The sequence below is a fragment of the Carya illinoinensis genome, chromosome 13 (genome assembly GCF_018687715.1).
Source record: "Carya illinoinensis cultivar Pawnee chromosome 13, C.illinoinensisPawnee_v1, whole genome shotgun sequence".
Taxonomy (NCBI): Eukaryota; Viridiplantae; Streptophyta; class Magnoliopsida; order Fagales; family Juglandaceae; genus Carya; species Carya illinoinensis.
Window position 1 is genome coordinate 14,721,688 of NC_056764.1, and position 23,478 is coordinate 14,745,165.

Here is a 23,478-nt window from a genome sequence, read left to right on the forward strand (position 1 = left end):
CAAAAGAATAAAAAAAAACGAACTTTTTTCTGTATGTGATTGGATGGTTAAGTTGAAATATGAAACTATATCAAAACGAAAGAAAATAAAAGACAAAAGGAGAAATAATGAATCTAAAATGAAAACAAAAAGGCTCTCTCTCGTTTGAATCTGTCATGAGACTCCTGAATTATTGCTAACTTTACCTTTCTTTTAAAATTTTTTAATTTTTTTTATTGGGTGGGTTTTATTATATAAATATTATACCCTTTTAAAATTCAAAAGGCTAAATTCAGACGAAACACGTGACATCCAAAACTGTCTTTTTTCGTACGGTCAAAGGCATTTCATGGTATTCGTAAGGGTACTATCGGAAGCCGAATAATGTGTTGCTCTCTAGGGAAGAGTTACACGTGTGACCAACTTCACATGTGATTTTTTTAATTTAAATAATATTTTATTTAATTTTTATTTATCTTTCAGACCTTAGATAATCTATAAGATTTTATCATCTTTGTTGATTTTGGTGGAAAGAAGAAATTTAAACTAATTGATTCATGATATCTAATAAATTATTAGGTTTAATGATATTTACGCATTGGATTTTTCATAATAATTATGATTATTGTTAGAAAAAGATATCGCATATTTTAATTTTGATATCACTTTACTTATTCATCTGAATCAATTTGTTAGATTAAGGTTATGTTCGAAATATAAATTCACTTCAACTCATTTCAAATTAATTATTAATGATACTTATTATATATTTTTTGAACTTTCTATAAAAAAGTTAAACTCATCTTAATTTTTTTTTAACACATCTCAATATAATCCACAAAATATTACTATTTTCCATAAGTCACGGTGTTAAGCATTTATAAGATTTGTTATCAACTTAGTATACCAGATCTCATTATTACTGCTGTCAATTGGTTTACATCTAACTCTGAGACCCAGCCACCAAAGATATTTTGCTAACATGTGGGATGGCATTTAGAGTTGTATTCTTTCATGGTTATGAGCTTACAAATTGGGTAATGCTTCTCCCATGTACAAAAGTCATTGAAGCTGCCACCGATTATTTTTTTAGTTATTAAGGAAGTATTTTAAAATAATATTGTGATTTTTTCAAAATAATATTTAAAAATATAAAAAAATGTATGAAAAAAGTAAAAAATAATAAAATTTAGCCTATTCGATAATCACGTCAGTAAGTTTTGCATGTAGCTGTAACCTATAATAGTATCTAGACACAATGCTTACTTTTTCACGTTCATCTCAACTTCTAAAGCAAGATTTTCTTGGTAAGCAACTTCTAAAGCAAGTTGCAACTAATTATCCACAAATGATAATCTTATATTTATTTCTTAGGCTGTTAATATTTATGCTTATTTATAGTTACCATACAAGTTTGGTTTTAAGACCCTTCTACTTGTAAAAAGGTATTTTTGGTCAGAAGCTAAATAATTATATAAAATTTAATAATTTTATTTGAAAATTTTTGTATTATATATTGACGTGGTATAAGTTTTTTTTTTTAAATTAATAAAATAATATATTTTTCTTAAAAAAATGGTGAAAAAAAGAAAGAAATTGATTGGATGTGAATATTAGGGATATTTAATTTAAAGGAAGTATATGCAAACATAATAAGATGAATGTTGTGGGAATTTTGGAGTACCAAACTGATGTACTTTTGCGACCCCTCAGCAATTAGCTCTTCTGTTTATCTGCGATTTTTTCGTCCTCTCTCTCTCTCTCTCTCGATCTTCACGGCCAAGGTCTCTTTTCCATCTCCCTCTCTCTCGCAAAAAAATAGGGTTTCCAGCTTCAAGCATCTCTCTCTATCTGTCTGTCTGTATGTGTCTCAGCTCACTCGAATCTCGAGCTCTCCGCGTCTTTTCCTGACCTAGATTTCCTCGTGTGTCCAGGGATTTTACAGATCTGTGCAGCTCTTGCTTCGAGCTCTGCTGAATCTCTTTCTTCGACATGTTTTGGAAGATCACATCTCTCTCTGCCTCCTCACCCGTAAGTGATTTTAAACCCGAATGGTATTTGACTCTCAATAATGCTAATTCGCTGGCTTTGTATGTCTATGAAATAGACTGCCATGTTTAGATTTTCTTTCTTTCTTTTTTCCCATGTTTTCTGCGGCATATTTCTTCTTTTGTTCTTGGAAATGGAAAACTAGTTTCGTTTTGGTTCTATTAATTGTTGACCGTATAATTGTTGTTTCAACTGGATGATATGTTTCATTCCAATTTGCTTTGGACTAATTTACCTGAGTTGTACTAGTTTTGTTTGTTGAATATGTTTAGTTTTTAGCCGCAACGTTTTTATTTATATTATGAATTTCTTCTAGTGGCTTACTTCTTGTGGTTTTCTGTAATCTAGAGATTTGAGGGGTTCAGTCTCTGGGTTTTTCGTTTGCGCATCAGTATAGCCTAAATTAATCTGCATGTAGTTAAAGTTGTAGAATCCATGTTTTTCTTTACAAAACTCCATTTCACCTTCTTTCGGCTGCTGGAAATTTGGAATGAACCTTGTCTATTAGAAGCTTTTGGTCTTATGAATTTGAATCCAGAAAAATATCTAGGAATTTGAATGGTTTTTCAAGGAATTAGAGGTACTTATCACGAGAAATTCTAGTGTAGGAACCTATTAATGCCTGGGTTTGATTGCTGGCATTGCTCTTTACTATTGTCCCCATATGATCTTCCTCTCCAACTTATTCAAACTTTTGTGTTTTTCTTGTATACAGGTGGAGTCACTATTGGACAAGGAGAATTTCACTTTGGAAGAGCTTTTGGATGAAGAAGAAATAATTCAAGAATGCAAAGCATTAAACAGTCGGCTCATTAACTTGTAGCATTTCTTCTCCATTCTCTTGAAACGTGTTTTTATCAACTTTATCATCTATATTACCTTGTTTTCCCATCCAATTTCTAAATAGTCGGTTTGCTTGGAAGTCAACGGAATTGATATTAACTGTATGCTGTTTATTGGATAATATAGAAGTTAATCCTGGAAACTACGTGATATTTATGTTTCAGTCTACGGGATAGAGCCCAGGTGGAGCAGTTATTGGGCTATATTGTTGAAGAAGCCCCAGAGGATGCTGAAAGCAAACGAGTCTTCAAGTATATTACTCTGACTTGATAAAGAAATGAATCTTCTTATATTTTCAAATTGAAAGCTCTCTGTTTTCTGAAATTTTCTACCTTTCTTCTGATTTTCAATCATAATTTTTTTTTCATGCTGTAGGTTTCCATTCATTGCCTGTGAGATCTTCACATGTGAAATTGATGTTATTTTGAAAACTTTGGTTGAGGAAGAGGAGGTACATGTTTACGGTTTTTCATGATCACATTATCTATAAGGATGGAGGTTGTTATGGTTTCCCATTTCTAGCTCCTAACTTGTAATTAGGTCCTCTCCTTTGTATACTTCATGTCTACTTGGGCTTTACCTATCTATGTGATTCAATAAAATTTTATTTTACCTATAAAAATAGGTTTTGATATTGGTTTCTTTTTCTTTCCCTGTGATTGCAGCTGATGAATTTGCTCTTCTCCTTCTTGGAACCTAATCGTCCGCATAGTACCTTGCTGGCTGGGTATTTTAGCAAGGTATGCCACGATGATAGAAGGAACTTTGGATTGTTTGATATTTCACTTCTGCTCTAGTTGATGGAATTCTTGAAGCCCTGTTTTTTTTTTTTTGGTTCTCATGTTAGGTTGTTGTATGCCTTATGATACGGAAGACGGTCCCACTTATGAATTATGTCCAAGTAAGCAACTTTCTTAAATCAGCATGTTGTATGATTGAAAGTTTTAGATTTTGTTGTGAACTCTTCCAACATTCTGGAAATGATGGTGTGCTTCTAAATTGAAACTATTACTTCCTGTTCATGGCAAGCATCAATTGAATGTGCCTGACTTTAATGTATGCTTTATGTTGTGGTCAACTGCACCCTCTGAACAACTTGTGGTTGTAGCTTGTGGGCATAAAATTATTGATGACTTCACATTGTATTTTCCCCCAGCAATGTTGTTTGACTCAAAGTGAAGGGATTGAGTTCTTTGCTATTATTGGCACCTTTTTAGGCAATGGTGACTTGTGATACCAAGCTTGTTTCATTCTGGTGGTGATAGATCTTTTGATAACATAACTATATACTTCTGAATACAGTAACTTTTGAGACCGTCAAATTGGTTTCACTTATTTCTTATCCATTGCTATTGTGTGGCTACCCAGTACATTTTTGAAGCCATCTTTTCTGTTTGTTGCAAAAGAGTGGTGGCGTTGCTTTTTTGTATTTGAATTACTGTGCATATTATGGAGCACTTCTTAAATCTTTTTCCCATGTATGTATGTTTATATTTAGTGTGTCAACTAGTGTCTCCTTTATTTGTATTGCTTTCATATGGTGTTTTTTTGTAGCTGGTATTTCGTTCTTCTTGCATAACCACCAATACGGCGATCTTTTATTTTTTTTGGGTTTTTTTTTTTTGTTAAAACCTGCCAACCAAAGTTGCATTGGAACTTCTTCTAGCATGAAATTTCTTCTTGTATCACATGGTTCTGTGCAGTCAAGCACTAATGCGGTTCCAGATGCTAGATCTTTAGAATCATCTACTGCATGAAAATTTTCGTTTTTAAACTTTGGTTACTATTTTTTGACATATAAGTGAAAATAAACAAGAATCTCAGAATTTAAATGCTTTATTTTAAGGCTTTGTCCTTCTTCTTTTGCGTATTTGCTAATTTGCTTAGTTGGTTAATGAACATAAAAGTTTGTGCTTATATTTTTCTGAACTACTACAAAAACTAAAATGGAATTCAACTGTCTAATGTTTCTGTGGCTAAAGCCATGCTTATTTAATGGCTCGGTGCAGTCAAGCAGTAGTGCTTTGATCACCAGTTCCAGATGCTAGTTCTTTAGAATTATCTACTGCATAAAAATTTTCGTTTTTTTAAACTTTGCTCATTAGTTTTTGACTGACATGTGAAAATAGAGAAGAATCTCAGAATTTAAGATTTTAAGCCTTAAGTGCCTTCTTATTTTGGGTATTAGCTAATTTGCTTAGTTGGTTAATGAACATTAAAGTTTGCGCTTATATTTTTCTGAACCTCCTAAAACTAAAATGGGATTCAACTGCCTAATGTTTCTGTGGCTAAGGCCATGTTGATTTAATCTGCAATATTTAATGCACTTTGAAAGTTATATATCTATTTGATGGGAATCTTGACATCATGTGAAAACTGTTCCCGGATCTCTGATTAGTTTACTAACTCTTAAGATATTCACTCTGGTTTGGTACCTTTAGGAAAAATGCCTTCAAATCTAGTTACCTCTTGCCTGTCAGAAACAGGCATGATAGTGGATTACTTTCTTTAACATCTACAGAAAATGTTCTCTCTCTCTCTCTCTCTCTCTCTCTCTCTCTCTCTCTCTCTCTCGTCCTTATGGCCTAGGAAACTATATTGGATTCACACATTAGTTGATCATTACAGGCTCATCAGGACGTTTTTCGCCATTTGGTTGATTTGATAGGAATTACATCTATCATGGAGGTAAAACCTTTCTACTACATTGGCTATATTGTTTTTATAAGTTCTGCATTTTACATTTAAATTGGTCTGAGGTGGTCTTTTAATGCAGGTCTTGGTTCGACTTGTAGGCTCCAATGACCATGTGTATCCCAACTACGTAGATGTTATGCAATGGTTGGCTGATAGCAATCTGCTAGAAATGATTGTGGATAAACTGAGTCCATCAGTAAGTGCCATAATGCATTTCTAATTTAGGTTCAGTAATGCCTTTTCATGCTTACTTGCTGAGCACACATGCACATCATTTAGGAGCCATTGGCATTTAATGTGTCTTTTTAGTTAGAGTTTCACCACTATGCCTGATATATATATATATATATATATATGAAAAGAACCCTAGTTGACCAGTACATCCGTTTAAGATTCTTTAAGTTCAGCAAATTCTGCATGTCCCACCTTTGAATCTCCAATAATTTTATGCTCATTATTAGAATGCTATTGAGCCACAGCTTCCTTTGATTTACGCTGAATGGAAGCTTAGAATCTAGGTGGTTGTGTATATATGACGGGCCCACTCTGGGATTCCCAATCAGCCGTTTTATTTTCAAATATGCTTTTGCCACCTTACCTGGGTGTAGCATGTACACAAGGTTTTACTGGCTCGCTTTAGTGCCTTTTCTAGCATTTACCTTTGGGCTCATAATAATTTATGCTAAATTATATCTTAGATTCCTATCGAGTACCTAGATTGGAATTTTTATAGGGAAAATAATTTTTATTAGAAGGAATGAAAGAATGGGCATAGCCCAAGTACAATACTGCCACAAAAGTTGATGACTTGGTAAGCACTGATGTGTCGCTGAAGCCATTTTATGATGGTATTATTGGTCAAATTGATAGCACCTCATTTGGTCAAAATTATAATAGCAACAATGTATATTGTAGTAGGGGATGGGTCGGGAGTTAGATTCTGGCATGACAAATGGTGTGGTGAACGGAGCCTCAAAGACAACTTCCCCACCATATTCGAGTTAGCACAAGTCAAGGATGCAGTGATAGCGGATTTGTTGGTTTTCTCTAATGGCGTCCCTCATTGGAATGTGGAATTTTCTAGGGCAGCACAAGATTGGGAGTTGGAGGTTATCACAGAATTCTATGCAACACTATATTCAATACGCATGACAGAGGGCTCCATGGATAGGATATTGTGGAGTCCCTCAAAGAAAGGTAAATTCACGGTCAGATCGTTTCACACAGTTTTATCCAGCCCAGGCATGCTCAATTTCCCTTGGAAAAGCATTTGGCAGACGAAAGCTCCTTCAAAAGCAGCGTTCTTTGTGTGGACAGCAGCACTAGGTAAAATTCTCACCATAGATAACCTAAGAAGACGTCGAGTAATGGTAATGGATTGTGTTGTATGTGCAAGAAAGATGGGGAATCAGTTGATCATCTGTTTCTACATTGTGAGGTGGCTAGGACCATGTGGGCAGATTTCTTTACGGGTCTTGGAGTAGCATGGGTCATGCCCCATAGATTGGTGGATTTTCTAGCTTGCCGGAGAGGACTTTGAGGAGATTCACGGGTGGTAGTAATATGGAAAATGGTACCCATATGCATGTGTTGGTGCATATGGCAAGAGAGAAATGATAGAAGTTTTGAAGACCATGAGAGAACAATGGGGGAGCTGAAAGTTTTTTTCTTCAAAACTTTGTTTTCTTGGGTGGGAGCCATTGTATGTAATGAACTAAATGTCCATGACTTTCTTATTGGAAAAATATAGTTACAAGCATAATTGTGCACTAATGTGATGTGATTGGTCAAAAAGTAGATTTTATTAAAAACAGTGTTAATTTAAATTTTAAGTATGAATGAATCAGTATTGGTACACAGATTAGTATGCGAATGTGTTTTTATATAGCAAAACTCTTCTTATTTCGATTGTAAACTCTAGATAGGTATCTTTCAAGTATATGCCATGTGTACTTGGGATTTGCCATTTATGATGAATAAAACTTCTTGATTACCGATCAAAAAAATAATTGCAACAATGTTAGTAGAACTTTTTGAAGTCTAAGGACCAAAATAAACCCTTATATATTAGGGACTAACAAATACAAATAAAAAAACAATTAGGGACTAGCAATATAGTTCGTGAGGATGAGATAAAGCAGCACCAAAGTGGAGCATTGGAGTAGGTTATAAGTTTGGGACAAGGCATTGTGGAGAGTGCTGATCGACCCCAAGGATAGTGGAGCACTGTGGGGGCTGCTTTTTTTTTCTTTTGGGGTGGGGGGGGGGGGTGGGTGGAGTGCTCCAATGTGGTACATGGGGCATATGGTGTGGGGTTGTGGAAGAATATTAGAGGAGGATAACCTATAAAAGGAAAATTAATATTAGAGGAGGATGGGGTTTTTCTATTGACATATCATATTTGTGGTCGGTGATATGGCTATAGGATCATATTTTGGCATGATATATGGTGTGGAGATAGAGCCCTAAAAGTCTCTTTTCCAAAGCAGTGTTCTGAATAGTGCGTGAGCAGGAAGCTTCAGTGGTTGATTTATTGGGAGTTGCTGGAGGTTTTCTGCAGTGGAATGTTATTTTTTCTGAGGGAAGCCCAAGATTGGAAAATTGGTGTATTCTCTGACTTCTTTAATCTATTATATTCTGTAGGAGCCAGGGATGGAGGAAGCAATCTGAAGCGATAATGTCTTTTGGATCCCTTCCTGAAAAGGGAAATTCTATGTCCGCTCATTCTATGAGGCCATTACTAGTCAACACTGCAATCCTTTTCCTTGTAGTATGTGGAGGACTAAGGCGCCTCTTAAGGCCACTTTCTTCATTTGAACAGCTTCTTTGGGGAAGGTTCTGATCATGGACAACCTAAGGAAAAGATGGATCATAGTAATTGACTGGTGTTGCATGTGTAGGAGAAGTGGGGACCGGATGATTTGCTTCTTTACTGTGTGGTGGCTAGGCCCTATGGGATGATATCTCCAGTAGAGTGGGGCTAGCTTGTGTTATGCCTTGGAAGTTGGTTGATATCCTTGCCAATTGAAGAGGTCTATACTGCATCCCGCAAATTGTAGCAATATGGAAGATGGTCTCATATGTCTATTGTGGTGCATTTGGAGGGAAAGGATCGATTGGAACTTTGAAGACAGAATGCTCGTTGGATGAACTTATATGCTTCTTTGCCATACTAATGTCATGAGTGATGGCTATGGATTTCTTTTTCCTTTTTCTTTTTTTTTTTTCCTTGAACGATTTCTATAAATTTCAACTGACTTAACTTTCATGATTTTCTAGTTCTTGATTGGTGTCTTCTCTTGTATACATCCTGTGGATATTTATAATTTTTTTTTTTTTTTTTACAAAAATGTTTGTGACAAGGTTTATCATATTCTGCTATAACCTGCTGGTCTGGCATTTTCTGTTATTATCTAATAGTTGATTTTACTTGGACCAGAGTCCTCCTGAGGTTCATGCTAATGCGGCTGAAACACTATGTGCCATAACACGAAATGCCTCATCAGCCCTGGCCTCCAAACTTTCTAGCCCAAGGTTTGTATTGAGATAGCATTTCGGTTCGTCAATTGAACACAGGCAGGTGCAAATGTACATTATTATTTATTTGTTCAAATTTTAGAAAGATGTTTTGAATTTGTTATGTATGTCAGCTTTGTTGCAAGGATATTTGGTCATGCATTGGAAGACTCGCATTCGAAATCTTGCCTTGTCCACTCGCTTTCTGTTTGTATTTCATTGTTAGACCCAAACAAATCTGCAACAGCTTCTCCCATGTTTCATTCTTTTCGAATTCAACATATGTATGAGCCTCCAATCTCTGTGAACCCTGAGACGATTGGTGCAATGCTCCCCAAACTTGGTGAGTTTTTCAATGTATTTTACTTTAGGTGTTTTAAACTGAAATTCGTTAAAATGTTCACCTAGTTGATTATTTCTTCTCATGCCAAATGTGCTGTTTGATGTACTCCCTATAAAATAATTGTGCATCTATTACATTCCTATTACATAACACAATTGACTATATGCTTGCCCATTTTTTCTTGGCCGGGAAGAGAGAATTCTTGCTAGAAGGGGATGCTACATTATCTCAACTTAATTATTTTGTTTTTCAATTCAGAGCGAACTTTTTCCAACATGAATTCAAAGATATCTGAGTTCGTTTTAAATATGTACTGTATTACATGTTTTCACGATATGATAAAATATGTTAAGCAACTTACTTTTCGCTTGGCTTCCTTGCGTTTGATTCATTTACATGGTGAAGTCCACCACACTTGGCCACGTGTAATATAACACTGGAATCCAAAGATAACCAATAAATGGGTAGTGAGTAGCTAGAGAACATACAAATGCTATGTGAATTATGTTCTTTTATGTTGCTTGATGGTCGTCAAGAAGCATTACATTTCTGAATTGTTTGTCAAACTTAGATCTCTTTTTCGTTATTGGTGTGAATGGAAGTGAGAAGGCCTTCTTTCCAAGTACATGGTGTTGGGTTTTTCTATATTGCTTTGTTTGCTTTCATGCGTTCTACATTTGGTTATTTAGCATATTCGTACTCATAAAAAAATGTATCATATTTGCTCTGTTTCCTTGTTTTCTTGAAAAATAGTTTCTAGTTTAGGAGATGAGATAGCCAAACAAAGGTGGGTAACTTTCATGAGATTGATATGATGCGAATTTCTTATTTAACACTTGTTGCCATTTGAACTCTAAGATGAACAAGATGAATACATGCCATGTAACAATTTATAGAATTACTTAAGATAGATCGTGTATGAAACATAAGGATATAAAGATACCATGGCAATTGGGATTTGAATCTAATGATTGGGAATAATTAAATTTAAAACGACGTTACAAGTTGATAGGTTGATCCTGATTTAAATAGTGAATTTTAATGGTATTGGAATCAATTCTAACCAGACATGTGGGACTTGAGCCATACCATTATTTGATGAGGACGCTAGGGATTTAAGTGGGAGAGATTGTAATGCCATGCTAAGTCCCATATTGGGTGAGAGAAGTTTGATAGATGCAAATGAGTCTGATAAAGGTGGGACTGAGTGACAAATCCTACATTGGTTCCTTACTAGGTGGAACTGGGCTTTAAAATAATTTTAAAGAGCTCCAATTGTTATCTTTTGGAGTTCAAGTCCACAATGTGCCTTGGGCTTTCCTTGGGTCATTACATGCCATCATTGGGTACATATGCTACTCTTCTTTGGAGTCCTGCCATTGGGAAGACACTAGATATGGTGAAACAAACGAGGATGTTGGATAAATTGAATGCCGCATGGACACAACAATGCTTTATCATAATACAGAGTGTTTAAAATTTCTGGAAGGTCCATAATTACTTTTAAATCTGGAGAGTCCCACAAAAGGAACAGGGAAAAAAGTGCCCCCAACGAAGAGGGAGCGCAAAAATTGGAACTTAAATTTTAAGACTGACAACTTCAATCTATCCTGCAGCTATAATTATCATTCCAGACAAGCCATATTGAATACCACTTAGTAGCCTCACAAACACTGCTGTTTTTATGCTTTTCAAACCTTCATTTTTACTATTATTGTACAGGTGACTTGCTTACACTTCTGATTGTGTCATCTGATGAGAAGAAACTGCCTACAACGTATGGAGAATTGAGGCCTCCTCTTGGGAAGCATCGGTTAAAGGTTGGTTTGTTTCTTTATTATAAGTTTAATATGCAGAAACCCTAATCTCCCAATTTTGATCTTCAGTGGAGTAAACTAACAGATTTGGTTGTCATATATCCTAAGCGCATAGTCAAGATTTGGAAATTGTTGCGTCATTTTTATTTCAGGTTAAAACTCGTTTGTGCCAGAAACTGACTTTATTGTTGTCTTTTTTATTCCAACTTTATTTTCCCCCTTTTTTTTTTTACTATTCTTTCCAGATTGTGGAGTTCATTGCTGTGCTATGGAAAACTGCCAATGATTCTGCAGAGAACGAATTGGTCAGCTCAGGGACCATTCGACGAGTCATTGATCTTTTCTTCGAGTAATTTTTTCATTTTTTCATTCTGAATACATGAGTAGTCTAGCTTTTTCTGATGAGTTGTATGAGTGGTCAAGTTATCCAGATGAAGCTTGATCTCTTTGTGCAAGAATTGTTTTTGTTTTTTGGGTTAGATTGAAGATGCATGGTTTTGTTAGTTTTATGCGTTTAATGAATGCAGGTATCCATTCAATAACTCGCTGCATCACCATGTAGAGAGTATCATATTGTCATGCTTGGAAAGCAAGAGTGATGGTATCGTCAATCATCTTCTTCGAGAGTGTGATTTGATTGGAAAGATTCTCCAAACAGATAAACATCCTATACTTTCTGGTGACAGTAATCAGGTCACTATCTTTTATGATTCTCAAATACCACTATAGCACATCCAATGAGTGAAACAAGATAAAAAAGGACAATAATTATCGAAAAAAGTACAAAGGAAAATTGTAGATTTACAATCTATCCATCTTTAGTTTCCTTTCAATTGTATATGATGAAATTAATGTACTTATCATCTGTAATAGCACATGGTTACATGCAGAGTCATTTATGTTCTCTTTAGCTATTGATTGTGCCAGAAATTCTTATTATTTTTAACTTTCCCTGAATTTGTAGCCAACAATACCTGCTGCTGGAAAACAGATGCCTCGCATAGGAAACCTTGGACACATTACACGAATTTCTAATAAGCTTGTTCAGTTGGGAAACAGTCAGACCCACATTCAGGCATGTCTTCAGGTGGGTTATAGATGGAGGAAGAGGTTTAAGGGTATGTTAGGAGTTGCTGGGTTTATGTCCTTCCCAAAGTAATTCTGCTATGTGCTATGCTTTACCTGGAAAGTAAAGTTTCCTGGGTGGAAGATATATTTAGACCACTTCCTTGGTGCCCGGACTAATAGCAGGAGTTTTGTAAAAACCGTCTCTTTCAGTGTGTATTTTCTTATCAAATTATGTGTGTTGTAGTTGGTGAATTATTGTTATTTAACCTTGACTAGATGATTTGTTTTGAACTTGTCTTTAGATCATGCTTTTTATGTGTTCCTAAAAAGTTATGTGATCTTCATTTTTTTTAATATTGCAATGTCTGTATTTCCTCTTATTGTCTGTGGTATTGGGTGCAACATTGGTATCTATCCTTGATAAAATCAAAGAACTTTGAAGAAGAAGAAGTCAAAAGAACTTCTCTTGGACACATATAAGGATAATTTTGCAGTATCTCTTACAAATGGACACGCTTTTCTTTTTAATATCCATGCTAACGCAACTATTTTCATCTGTTCTTTATAGGAAAATAGTCAATGGAATGAGTGGCAGGCTACCATTCTGCAGGACCGCAATATGGTTGAAAATGTCTATCGATGGGCTTGTGGGTATGATCTTGTTTCATCTATGTGCTATGCATGTTCTAGATTTATTCAAATTAAGCAATTTTTCAAGTATGAGATTTTGGAGGCTTTCGTAACATATTGAAAATTACGGAGTATTGTGCATAATTGAGTTGTGATTTACAGGATATTTCTGATAACAGACTTCAAAATGATTTCTTATGAGATTTGAAGTGTTCTGAAGTGAGGAATTTAATGAAATGTTTGTTATATGGAAAATTTTAGCTTCAAAAGCATTATTGGGACTAGTCAGTTATCTATATCATTTTATTTACCCATAAATAAAGTTACTTATATCATTTTATCACCGAGTGCAATTGCACTTCATTACGGTTGTGTTATTCTAGTATAGTGAAAAAAGGTCAATTGTGTTTGTATTTTCCCTTTTTGTCTGGATCCTTACTTTAGTCTGTTTGTAATGTTCTTCACTGCATTTAACGCCACTGATCTTTCTTCTTTCTTGTTTTATTCTTCCATCCCCAATTTTCTCCCTACTGTTTGCAGTCGTCCGACCGCATTGCAAGATAGGACAAGGGACAGTGATGATGATGATCTTCATGATAGAGATTATGATGTAGCGGCCCTAGCAAATAATTTGAGCCAGGCCTTTCGCTACAAAATCTATGGGAATGAAGATGCTGAAGAGGTTTATAGTTAGATGCTTTTTAATCATAATATTACCATCCTTTTTTCATCTGTAATTTTTCATTCTGCCAACCTTTGGATTGGGGAGGGTGGAGGGGTTGGTTTTGCAATTCGTTTGATGTTTGAATGTCATGGTTGCAGGACCATGGAGCTCTTGATCGTGATGATGAGGTAATTATTTTCTTATATTGAAGTAGTTTTCCTGATTCGAATGTAAAGGCAAAGGTTTGATGTGCCTTATTTAGCTTGAATAAGTATGAAGATCTAGTATGTGTAGGAATGTTATATATTTTTTGGCTCTTAATATACAGGATGTATACTTCGACGACGAATCTGCCGAAGTTGTAATATCATCCTTGAGGCTAGGCGATGATCAAGGGAGGTTAGTTTATAAATTATTTTCTTTAGAGAAATATAGCACTAAGAATTCTTACATACTATTTTGATTAGTTCAGTGGGAGAATATTGTCGAGCAAGAGTTCATAGCTGTTATGAAGCATTTCTCACTATCTGCCAGTCCAACCCCTTCTGGACCCTGTTTTCAGAGTTTGGAATGTGCACCCATTGTGTGAACTACTGCTTCTGGTACTAGTGAGAAAGGAGAGTAGAGTAGTGTAAGGGAACAAAAAATACTTTGAAGAAGCCGACCAAATAAAGTGCTATACATTATTATCTGGGGCAAATACACAGGCTGTGAGCTACAGTTAAAATGTACATCATACTTGTGGGAAAACAAGAAGATGAAAATGTACAACACCTCTGTAAAATATGGTCTTTGTTAGTATTTCCTTTATTTGCTTTCCAAAGCTCCCTTTGAAACGACACATCTGTGACTTTTGTTATTTACTTTTTAACTCCTATTTGGTTTGGCTGTTGATGCAAGTGTTTAGTTATGATGTTCGCTTATAAAAGAATCTTATTTAGAAGTATTTGGTGGTTTAAGGGGTTCATATTGGCTCAGCTTTGTGCATTTTAATTATTAGTTACTGTTCTTGTTCTGGTGGAACTAATAATGTTGAACAGGAAGATGAAATTTAACATTTTCCCTTTCATGCAGTAGTCTTTTCACGAATTCAAACTGGTTTGCATTCCAAGACGACAGAATTGGTAGTGCACCTGTGAGCACATCAGAGATAATGGATGAGATAAACTTAAATGGAACTTCAAATGGTGGTAACAGCAGCAGTGATGATGAAGTGGTGGTTGGTGAGGACGAGGAGCTGGCTGAAAGTAAAGACCCTGTCAATGGGACTTCAAGTTCCAATACGAACTTCCCGAACGGGTTTACTGGGAGTGGTTCCATGAATGGTGGGCTTTTGAACAAGGAAAATGAACTAGCGAGTGCTTCCCATGATATGGGCTTCTTCAGGTTCGAGACATCTGCTGGTGAGGAGTTGTTGGAAGCTAGGCCTCTCCCTGATTGGGTGGGATGGGGCGATTCATCAGATGTGCAAGTTGGTGGTGCAAGTGTGAACCCATTTGAGGATCACTACAATTCAGACACCAATCCTTCTGGTCAAGCACAATTAGTAACTTCCGATGCTAGTTCCTTTTCACGTGAAGTATCCATAATTCCAAATGGCTCTCCAACCACGACAGCTTCTAGTGATAGTTCAGTAGGTATTGATTCAAGTCAGAGGTCTACTGCTGTTCCATCATTGTTCGAAGAGGATGTTGAGTTTGTAGGTGTTGAATTAGAAGGTACCGAGAAGGCTATGGAACAGGCTCTCAAGGAGGGAATAGTTGGGGAAGCAGGGCCATTGAAGAGAAACATTAAACAGAAGGTGCCAGAGAAGGAGAATTCTGAGGAGGGTGGACCTGGAATGAAGGAGTTCAATGATGCCAATTATTGGAGGGTGGATCAAGAGGTTACTGTGTCAGAGTAATTGCGTTGTCTCTGCTTAGGGTTGTTTCAACCTTAAAAGTTTGATCCGACGGGATCAGGCCCTTTTTTCAGCAAAAATATGTACAGTAATTTTGTTTCCAGATGGAGACCAGGTGGTGGTGGGGGGAAGATTGGATGGCGGTAGGTTGTGTTCATGGTTATTGTTGTTTATTAGTTATTTTAATTACTCTTCTTGTTGTTTATGGTTCAAGGTTTTTGTTTCCTTCTGCTACTGATTTATGGGGGTTTCCCAGATCCATCATAATCCATATTTATTATTGCCAGAGAAAACACTCTTCTTTTTCAATATCTATTTATTATTGGGCAGTTTTGGTTGTGGGTTTATGCTGGAAACGGACTTCCGATTATTTTGTTTTGGTTATTATTATAGGACAACTGAGCCAGCCTCCACCAAATTGGTAGTGCCAGTGGGTGCTCCCCCTTGGTACCGTGAGATTCACTGTCTACATTGTTTATTCAACGGGAGGTGATATTTGGTGTGAACGTTGCGTATTCTTTTTATAAAAAGCAAGTAAATATAAAAGTTTATTATTAAAAAATTAATTTTTTTTATTTAAATTTTATATTTACAAACTTTTTTTAAAAGGAGTGGCTTGTGTACTCTATGATCATAAATATCATTTTCGTTTATTTTATCTATACTGCATCATCATAAGAAAACGTTTTAACTGTTTTATTTTTATTTCTTGCTTCATTTTGATTTGTAAATGACACTTTAAAAGGACTAAATTGAGAGAGCTCGTTTTGTGAGATGTGGGTTATACGCTTCCCAACCAGGGGCTCCTCCCACCCCCCAAAACCTAATGGTTTTCTATATATTTTAAAATTGATTAATGCTCTTTCATTATTTTTTCATCATTCCATGAAGTGACATTAGATAATTAGATTATTTATTATGTTTCATTTATAAATTTATTATCTAATACCACATCATGAGATGATGAGTAGATGTTTTCTATAAAATTATTACTAAATCTAGAAATTTTGAATCCAAAAACTATCAATTCGTTGACGCCTTGTTTGGACATTATAAGAATTCTCATAAATTTTAAAATTATCAAAATTTATACAAATTTAATTCTCAAAGCTCACTTAAATGCAGAATATTCTTTAATTTTAAAATTTTAATTTTTTATTTAATCATTATTTAAATGTAAAAATCAACGTAATTTTTACAAAGTTTAAAAGAAAATTAATATTAAAAATAATATTCAAATAATTTTTAAGATTTTTATTCAATTGTTTTTATCACATCTTCTAAGATCTAATAAAACATCTTCATTCAAACTATTTCATTATTATTTATAAAATTTTGAGATATTCCAAATATCTCAAAATGTCTTAAGTCTCTTGAGATAGCATCTAAAGACCATCAAAATAATTACAAGAAAAATACTTTATCTATGAAAATCTATGAAAGAATTTTATAAAAATATATTTATAAATTAATATGATTTAATGTAATATATATTATAAAATTAGTTTTATTATAAAATAAATATACCGTATATATAAAAATACACTACTTTATAATTTTACTTTTATAAAATCGCTTAATATCCGATCACAAACACAGTCAATTCTATCTATTTATTTCAAATTTGGGTCAAATTGCGTGTGCTTTCGTTGAGTTAAAAAGACAAAAAAGGACAACAAAAGCAAAGAGGAGACCGACTCTAGGAGAGGGAAAGACTCGTGTATTATTTATTGCCATCCTCCAAATCATATATCGATTCAATTCGATTCGTGAAAATTAGGGTTTGTGGAGAGAGAGAGAAGAGAAAAGCCTGCGAAGATGATAGAGGTGGTGCTCAACGATCGCCTTGGCAAGAAGGTTCGTGTTAAGTGCAACGAAGACGATACCATCGGTGACCTCAAGAAGCTCGTCGCCGCTCAGACGGGCACCCGTGCCGACAAGATCCGTATACAGAAGTGGTATAACATCTACAAGGACCACATCACCCTTAAGGACTACGAGATCCACGACGGCATGGGCCTCGAGCTCTACTACAATTGACCTCCAATCCCTCATCCACTCTTGGTATTATCTCTCTCTCTCTCTCTCTCTCTCTCTCTCTCTCTCTCTCTCAATCGAGGAAAAAATATTCACATCTTTTCTCATTTCTTTTGTGTGTTGGCTTTTTTTTTTTTTTTTCAATTTAGAAAAGAAAATACTAATTTTAGGTTTCTTACATGAAGCTCCTTGTGATTATTTTTTGCTTTGTGCTTTTGAACATAATCCATAACGATCAGGGTCTTATTCATCTCACTTGCAATTTTGTTGATGTCGTTTTGTTTGAATGTTTGGCTGAAAACATTCAGAATAGAAGCAATATGGATTTTATTTGTGAATGCGCATGAAAGCTACTAAGAATTAAGGGTTTAGCTGAGAGTTAGTCGCTAACTGAAAACTGCTTTAGCTTGTATTTAGGTGTACTCACTTGTATACATCCTGTGTACTTGGGCTATGCCTATTTACTTGGAATGAAATCTCTTATTAACTTAAAAAAAGGAACTAAAGGTTAGTTGCTAAGCTGCTTCATGCTAGTAATTGAACTGAGAGTTTATTGTGATCCTCCTGCATCTTACTTCTTACAGCCCCAACTCATGTTAATTATGATACACAAGGCGAAGACTTTTAATAGAGAGACTGAGAAACGAAGCTGTTTGCAACTTTTCATTTCTTCCGCCGTTTGAGTAGCTACTACTTGCAGACCTTGTGGGGAAATTTTATTTTATTTTACTTCTATTGGTATTCCATACTGGCCATTTTAGTGACAGAAGGGCTGGTATATATACCTATTACATCTAGATTTAATATGAACAATATTATGATATCAGTAATAAGATGTTGATCGTGAAGTTGATTAGGAAGAGAAGTTGGTTGGAGACATGGAGCGTGGTGGCGAGGAAAGGAAGTAGTAATTTGAAAACTTGCTTTAAAGGCCTTTGTTTATGTCGCAGCTGCTTTCCTTTCCTATAGTTTCTTGATATACTTTTTGGTATAAGTAGTTGCAACCTCTATATTCCATGCTTGAGATAACAGAACTGCGTACATGAACTCCGGATTTCCTACTACTAGGAGAAAGTTCAGGGATCTTTCACGCCATATTGACATGGTATATACAATCATTTATATCTGGTTTTTTACTTAACAAGTGCTATTTGTTTGCTTGGAAATCCTTTTAGTGGCTATGAATGGGCTTGGCTGCAGACTTTGAGAGAGGATCTGTGCAACATTTGTTAGCTATTTGAAAAATGCATCTATGTTCATGTGTTTTCAATTTCTACAGGAGTTGTAACCTACATAAGGATTTTTTTTTAATTATATATAAAAAAAAAAAAATCCTTTGTAACTATAGTCAGGTGTACTTTCCTTTTAATTGAAAATTAGAAACTTTTCTTCTCATCATTCTTCACAATTTTTCTGTTGCATGGGCCATGTGTAACACCCAGACCCCAAAAGTGTGATTTTATTATTATTATTATTATTATTATTATTATTTTATCAGATATGTTTTAAGATACGTTTTATGATGGTGTTTGTTTTTGATTGGGTTTCTTCCCCTATCCCAAGTTTTCCCCTGTTGGATTTCCAGTTGGAATAAGACCCCTAAATTGAAACCAACTCCCAACACCAAACTTAATCCAATCTCCAGATCATCCATGTATCCTCCGTTCTTCTTGTCTATAAAATCCCACGGGTCCTGCAGAAATAAACACAAGAAAATCCAGTCAACAAAGAGAAAAACTCACTCGCATAGCCGCTTCACTTTTCCCATCCACCTCCAACCACCACAAGTACGTCGGACCACCTCCCAGCTGCACAGAAATCGCCGACCAGCCCAACCCCGTCGAACCCACTCCTTTCCTGTAAGTCCCAGACAGGATCTCTCTCTCCCCGTGATTTCCAGTTCTCGGTCTAGCTCTCTAACTCTCTCTTGCCTCGCACCCTTTCTCTCATCTGCTTTACTCTCGCTGAATACCACTTGCTGTCTTTTACCTTCATCTGCTTTATTCCAGCCTTTGGAGTTTCTAGAAAGAAATTATGTGTTTAAGAAAGTAGGCATTGGGCTTAACTTCCAGTCGGTCAAACTGAAACATGGGGTTGCTTTTTATGGTTTATTTCTACTTTTTTCAAAATATCTATGTAGTTCTGAGTTTAATTCTAAAAAACTACTCCTTGAGTTTTGTTGTGTATCACCAACTTGACTTTCAAACCATATATTTTAACTTCTGTAAGAAGTCTCTAGAGTCTCATTGTTGGTGAAATTTCATTTGTGCCCTTAAACCTTTGCTGTTGAGTTTCCAAAAAGCCAAATTATACTTCTGGCCTTATAAGGGTATATGACAAAATGGGCTCTAAGTGTGTTTTATTTACATGAGCTGGCCCCTCACTTGGGCCTTGGGCCTCCCTATTTTCTTAAAGGGGTTTCTTTCATATTACTTTAAATTGGGCTTGATCTACTATATTTCAGAAACTGTTTTGAGTGTTTAAGTGGACTGTTTTCTTCAATTGGGCCTTCCTATTTTTAAAGGGTTTTAAAGAATACTTTTTAGTCTATTATTTTAATTAATATTCTAATTGTCTATTCTATTTAACTATGTTTTTAAGAAATTAAGTTATATTTTTAAATAGAAGTTAAGGAAGATGTTATGAGTTTTGAATAATATTATTATGTAATGATCCTAGTCAATTATCTCTATAGATGATTTTAGGTATTTAGAATGCTGCAACATGTCGTTCTAGAAAAGTTAGTGACAATTAGTGTCTTGTATAGGTTACGAGCTATGACGTGAGATTGTGAAAGCAACGCTAAGAGGTAATTAGTATGATAATATAATTGCATGTGTATCATAAATGTTCTAATGGTGTATGAAAATATGATGTTTGTCTACGCTACGCTACAAGCTAAGTGAAGGTTAGATTCCTTTCACGATTTTTCATGAATTATGACATTATGCTTGTATGAATGAATTTGTTGTTTGATGGAGTGAATGATAATAAAATCACATGGAAGCCATGAAATGTTGATATAATAATTTAAGTCAAGTATGCCATGTAATAAAATAGCTAGATTATGTATGTCGTGTTCATGTTGTAGTTAGATCATGTATGCCATATTCATGTAGAGATTAAATCATATATGCTATGTAATGTCATGAAGTATTTAAGTATGTCGTGTAAAGTTCATATAGAACTCAGATCATGTAAGCCATGGAATGTTTAGGTTCAGATCATAATATGCCATGTTATGCTATGCCATCTACAAGTATATGCCATGCTAGAAAAGTTCATGATATTCAATAAGTTCTCACGCATTAAGAAAGATAAGATGTTTAAGGGTGACACGGACTTAAGTGTGTTCACCACAAGTTATGTTAAGACGGTGCCACGGACCTAAGCGTGGCTCACCGTATGTTAAGTGAAATACAAACCTAAGCATGTTTCACTCTAAGTTATGTTAAGGGTGACATGGAGCTAAGCGTGTTCATCACAATTTATGTTAAGGGTAACACGAACCTAAGTGTGTTCATCATAAGTTATGTTAAGGGTAACATGGACCTAAGTGTGTTCACCACAAGTTATGTTATGCGGTGTCACGGATTCAAGTGTGGTTCACCTTATGTTAATTGAAATACGGACTCAATTGTGTTTCACTCCATGTTATGACAAGTTATGGGGTGTCACGGACTCAAGTGGGGTTCACTATATAATAAGTAAAAGACAAGATAAACAAGTAATTTATGCATTCACGTTATATGATTGCCATGATTATGTATGTTTCCGCTCATGTTGATGATGAATGGACATGCTATGAGAATCTGTGAATGATATATTTTTGTTATGAGGAGCCTTTGACTTACTGAGTATTGGACTCTTTTTTTTTTTTTTTTTTGTTTCTTTATTTTCTCCTATGTTTAACTATCATAGATGATGATTGTGAGGATGTAAAGCTGGAGGACCAGGAGTAGATCTATTACAAGAACTTAGTTTTCTTTTATGATTTTTAGATAAAAAGTTACATGTAGGTTTAGTTTTTGTTTTTACTTTACGTTCTCAATTTCATGTTTCAAAAATAGTTATGTTCATTTTAGGTGGTGTTTTCAATAAATGAGGTATTTCAGGATATGAATCTTTTTAACGGGTACTGTGCTTTGAATGTTAGTAATAGCTCTATCTTACGGGAAGGGGGTGCTGGCAGGTCTTTCGTTTGTTTTTCTTTACATGAAAGTTTTGTAATTACTGATGTAACAATTTGAATCCGGTAGATTGTTCCAAGTCTAACATATAGATGTCCCAATTTATCTGATGCATTGGTCTGCTTGTTACATTTCTATTATTAATTGCAATTAAGTTTCATGCTTAAATAGTTACTTATCTTTTGCTACCGATTGCAATGATCTTGTATAGTCAGTTTGGTTTTCTCGGGGTCAAACTCTAATGTGGTGTTTTTTGTTTTTTTCCCCCTTATTTTCCATATGTTCACAGGGTTGAAATTCGTATGAAAAAGATGCATTGCAATCTGGGATGTGGTGGAATGTTGTTGGGAAATATATATTATGTTGTGCATGGTGACATTTCTGTCCTTCCATATACTATGTTAGTGGGCAGATAATATAATATATGATATGTGAACACCATATATCTTCCAGACTTTTTGTCTCTATTGTGTAATATGTGGATTTAAGTTTCTGACGTGAAAATTCTGTTTTGATTCTGCAAACCATTTCCTTGGCATTATTGTTTGCTTGTGTGCATAAATCACATCTCCAGTGTGGTTTCGTGTAATTTATTTGTTTCCGTATTTTGACAGACAGCGATGTGGAGGATATAAGAGACATACGGTATCAAGTTATAATCCCATAATATAATATAATATATCAAATCAGCTGCTCCTCAAAATTATTTAAATTCGTCTACCTCCGTTCGATGGGGAGTCAGCCGAGCACTAGACTGGCCATGGTTTGGAGTTCTCGACGTTGACCAAACTAATACCGCCCCCCGCTGGGGGGGGGGGGGGGGGGTTTGGATTCGTCATTTATTCGTTAGTGTTTTTTGAAAAGCCATTTGTTAGTGTTTTTATAACCCGTAAACTTTTTAATTGGCCCAATTTATCAACCTTGAAGCTGTCCTTAAAATAAAACTGTTCAGGCTATTTTTAAAGAAAGGAAAGTGCTATTTGAAGGTGTTTATACCACATACCATCTATACATAATTTAATTTATTATGCTACGTATATTAAATTATTAAATTAAACTATGCTACGTAGATGTTGTATGGTGTAAAAGTCTTCAAATATGATTATTCTTTTTGGAAAACTATTCTTCAGTACTTAGAATAGAGAGGCATGGAAAAAGATTAAGCTAGAATCAAATATTCCTATATTATTATAAAGACTTCTTTATTAATCTACACTTATTCAAATTGAAACACCAAACATTTAATCTCTGTAAATGACAGTTGCATTTCATTTAGGCATTTTGATCATGATGGCAAATTTGATATAATATCTTGCATGCAAATACTGTTGTGCACCTGCTTTTTCTTCTCTCCCCAATATATGTTGTTTTCCTCATGCAGCTGATCTGTGTGCAAGAAAAATGAGAAATCTCTTTCAAACCACCAGTTTTTCTTCTTCACACATTCGAAATGAGCTACAACTTAACTAGTGAGTGTCCCGGCAAGAATATTGGTCTTTGCCTTCTTTTTACACCATTTTAATGGTTTTCTGGCGTAAGCATTTTCCACTTGTAGCTGGGTCCACCACCAATGAAAAATTTGCTCCTCAAATTGATCATCAAACAGCCTCTTAATGAACAATATATATACAACTTTTGGTGTACTTTGGTTTTCTTGCTTAGTTTCTTGTGTTTCTCGCTGTGAATGAGATCTAGATCATAAAGAATACACAAAGAATGCCGGCTTGGGATATTTTGCTTGTCTT

The 23,478-nt window shown here is 35.1% G+C and overlaps 2 protein-coding genes across 7 annotated transcripts; both read left to right on the forward strand.

Annotated features, from left to right (window-relative positions):
* The first annotated feature begins 1,620 nt into the window (after nt 1–1,620).
* Nucleotides 1,621–15,835, forward strand: LOC122291669 (serine/threonine-protein phosphatase 6 regulatory subunit 2-like). Of its 3 annotated transcripts, none has more exons than XM_043099511.1 (20): nt 1,621–1,763; nt 1,914–2,010; nt 2,744–2,847; nt 3,036–3,122; nt 3,247–3,322; nt 3,537–3,611; nt 3,719–3,772; nt 5,500–5,559; nt 5,648–5,764; nt 9,008–9,102; nt 9,219–9,427; nt 11,150–11,247; nt 11,490–11,593; nt 11,772–11,937; nt 12,209–12,331; nt 12,881–12,963; nt 13,483–13,624; nt 13,765–13,794; nt 13,935–14,005; nt 14,681–15,835. In XM_043099511.1, exons 2-20 carry the CDS (start codon nt 1,972–1,974, stop codon nt 15,507–15,509), a joined length of 2,562 nt encoding a protein of 853 aa, XP_042955445.1. In that variant the 5' UTR covers nt 1,621–1,763; nt 1,914–1,971; the 3' UTR covers nt 15,510–15,835. The 3 variants fall into 3 exon arrangements, with proteins under 3 accessions (XP_042955445.1, XP_042955447.1, XP_042955446.1); XM_043099513.1 differs by having other exon boundaries at nt 14,684–15,835; XM_043099512.1 differs by having other exon boundaries at nt 1,688–1,840.
* Nucleotides 15,836–17,215: 1,380 nt separating this feature from the next.
* On the forward strand, nt 17,216–23,478 carry LOC122291966 (ubiquitin-like protein 5). 4 transcript variants are annotated; one of them, XR_006236818.1, is made up of 3 exons: nt 17,216–17,570; nt 20,311–20,352; nt 22,023–22,260. XR_006236818.1 is itself a non-coding variant. In XM_043100044.1 (2 exons), the coding sequence occupies exon 1, from the start codon at nt 17,325–17,327 to the stop codon at nt 17,544–17,546; it is 222 nt and encodes a 73-aa protein (XP_042955978.1). In that variant the 5' UTR covers nt 17,216–17,324; the 3' UTR covers nt 17,547–17,570; nt 22,348–23,478. The 4 variants fall into 4 exon arrangements, 3 of the variants coding, with proteins under 3 accessions (XP_042955978.1, XP_042955977.1, XP_042955976.1); XM_043100044.1 differs by lacking the exons at nt 20,311–20,352; nt 22,023–22,260 and adding an exon at nt 22,348–23,478; XM_043100043.1 differs by lacking the exons at nt 20,311–20,352; nt 22,023–22,260 and adding an exon at nt 18,128–18,522.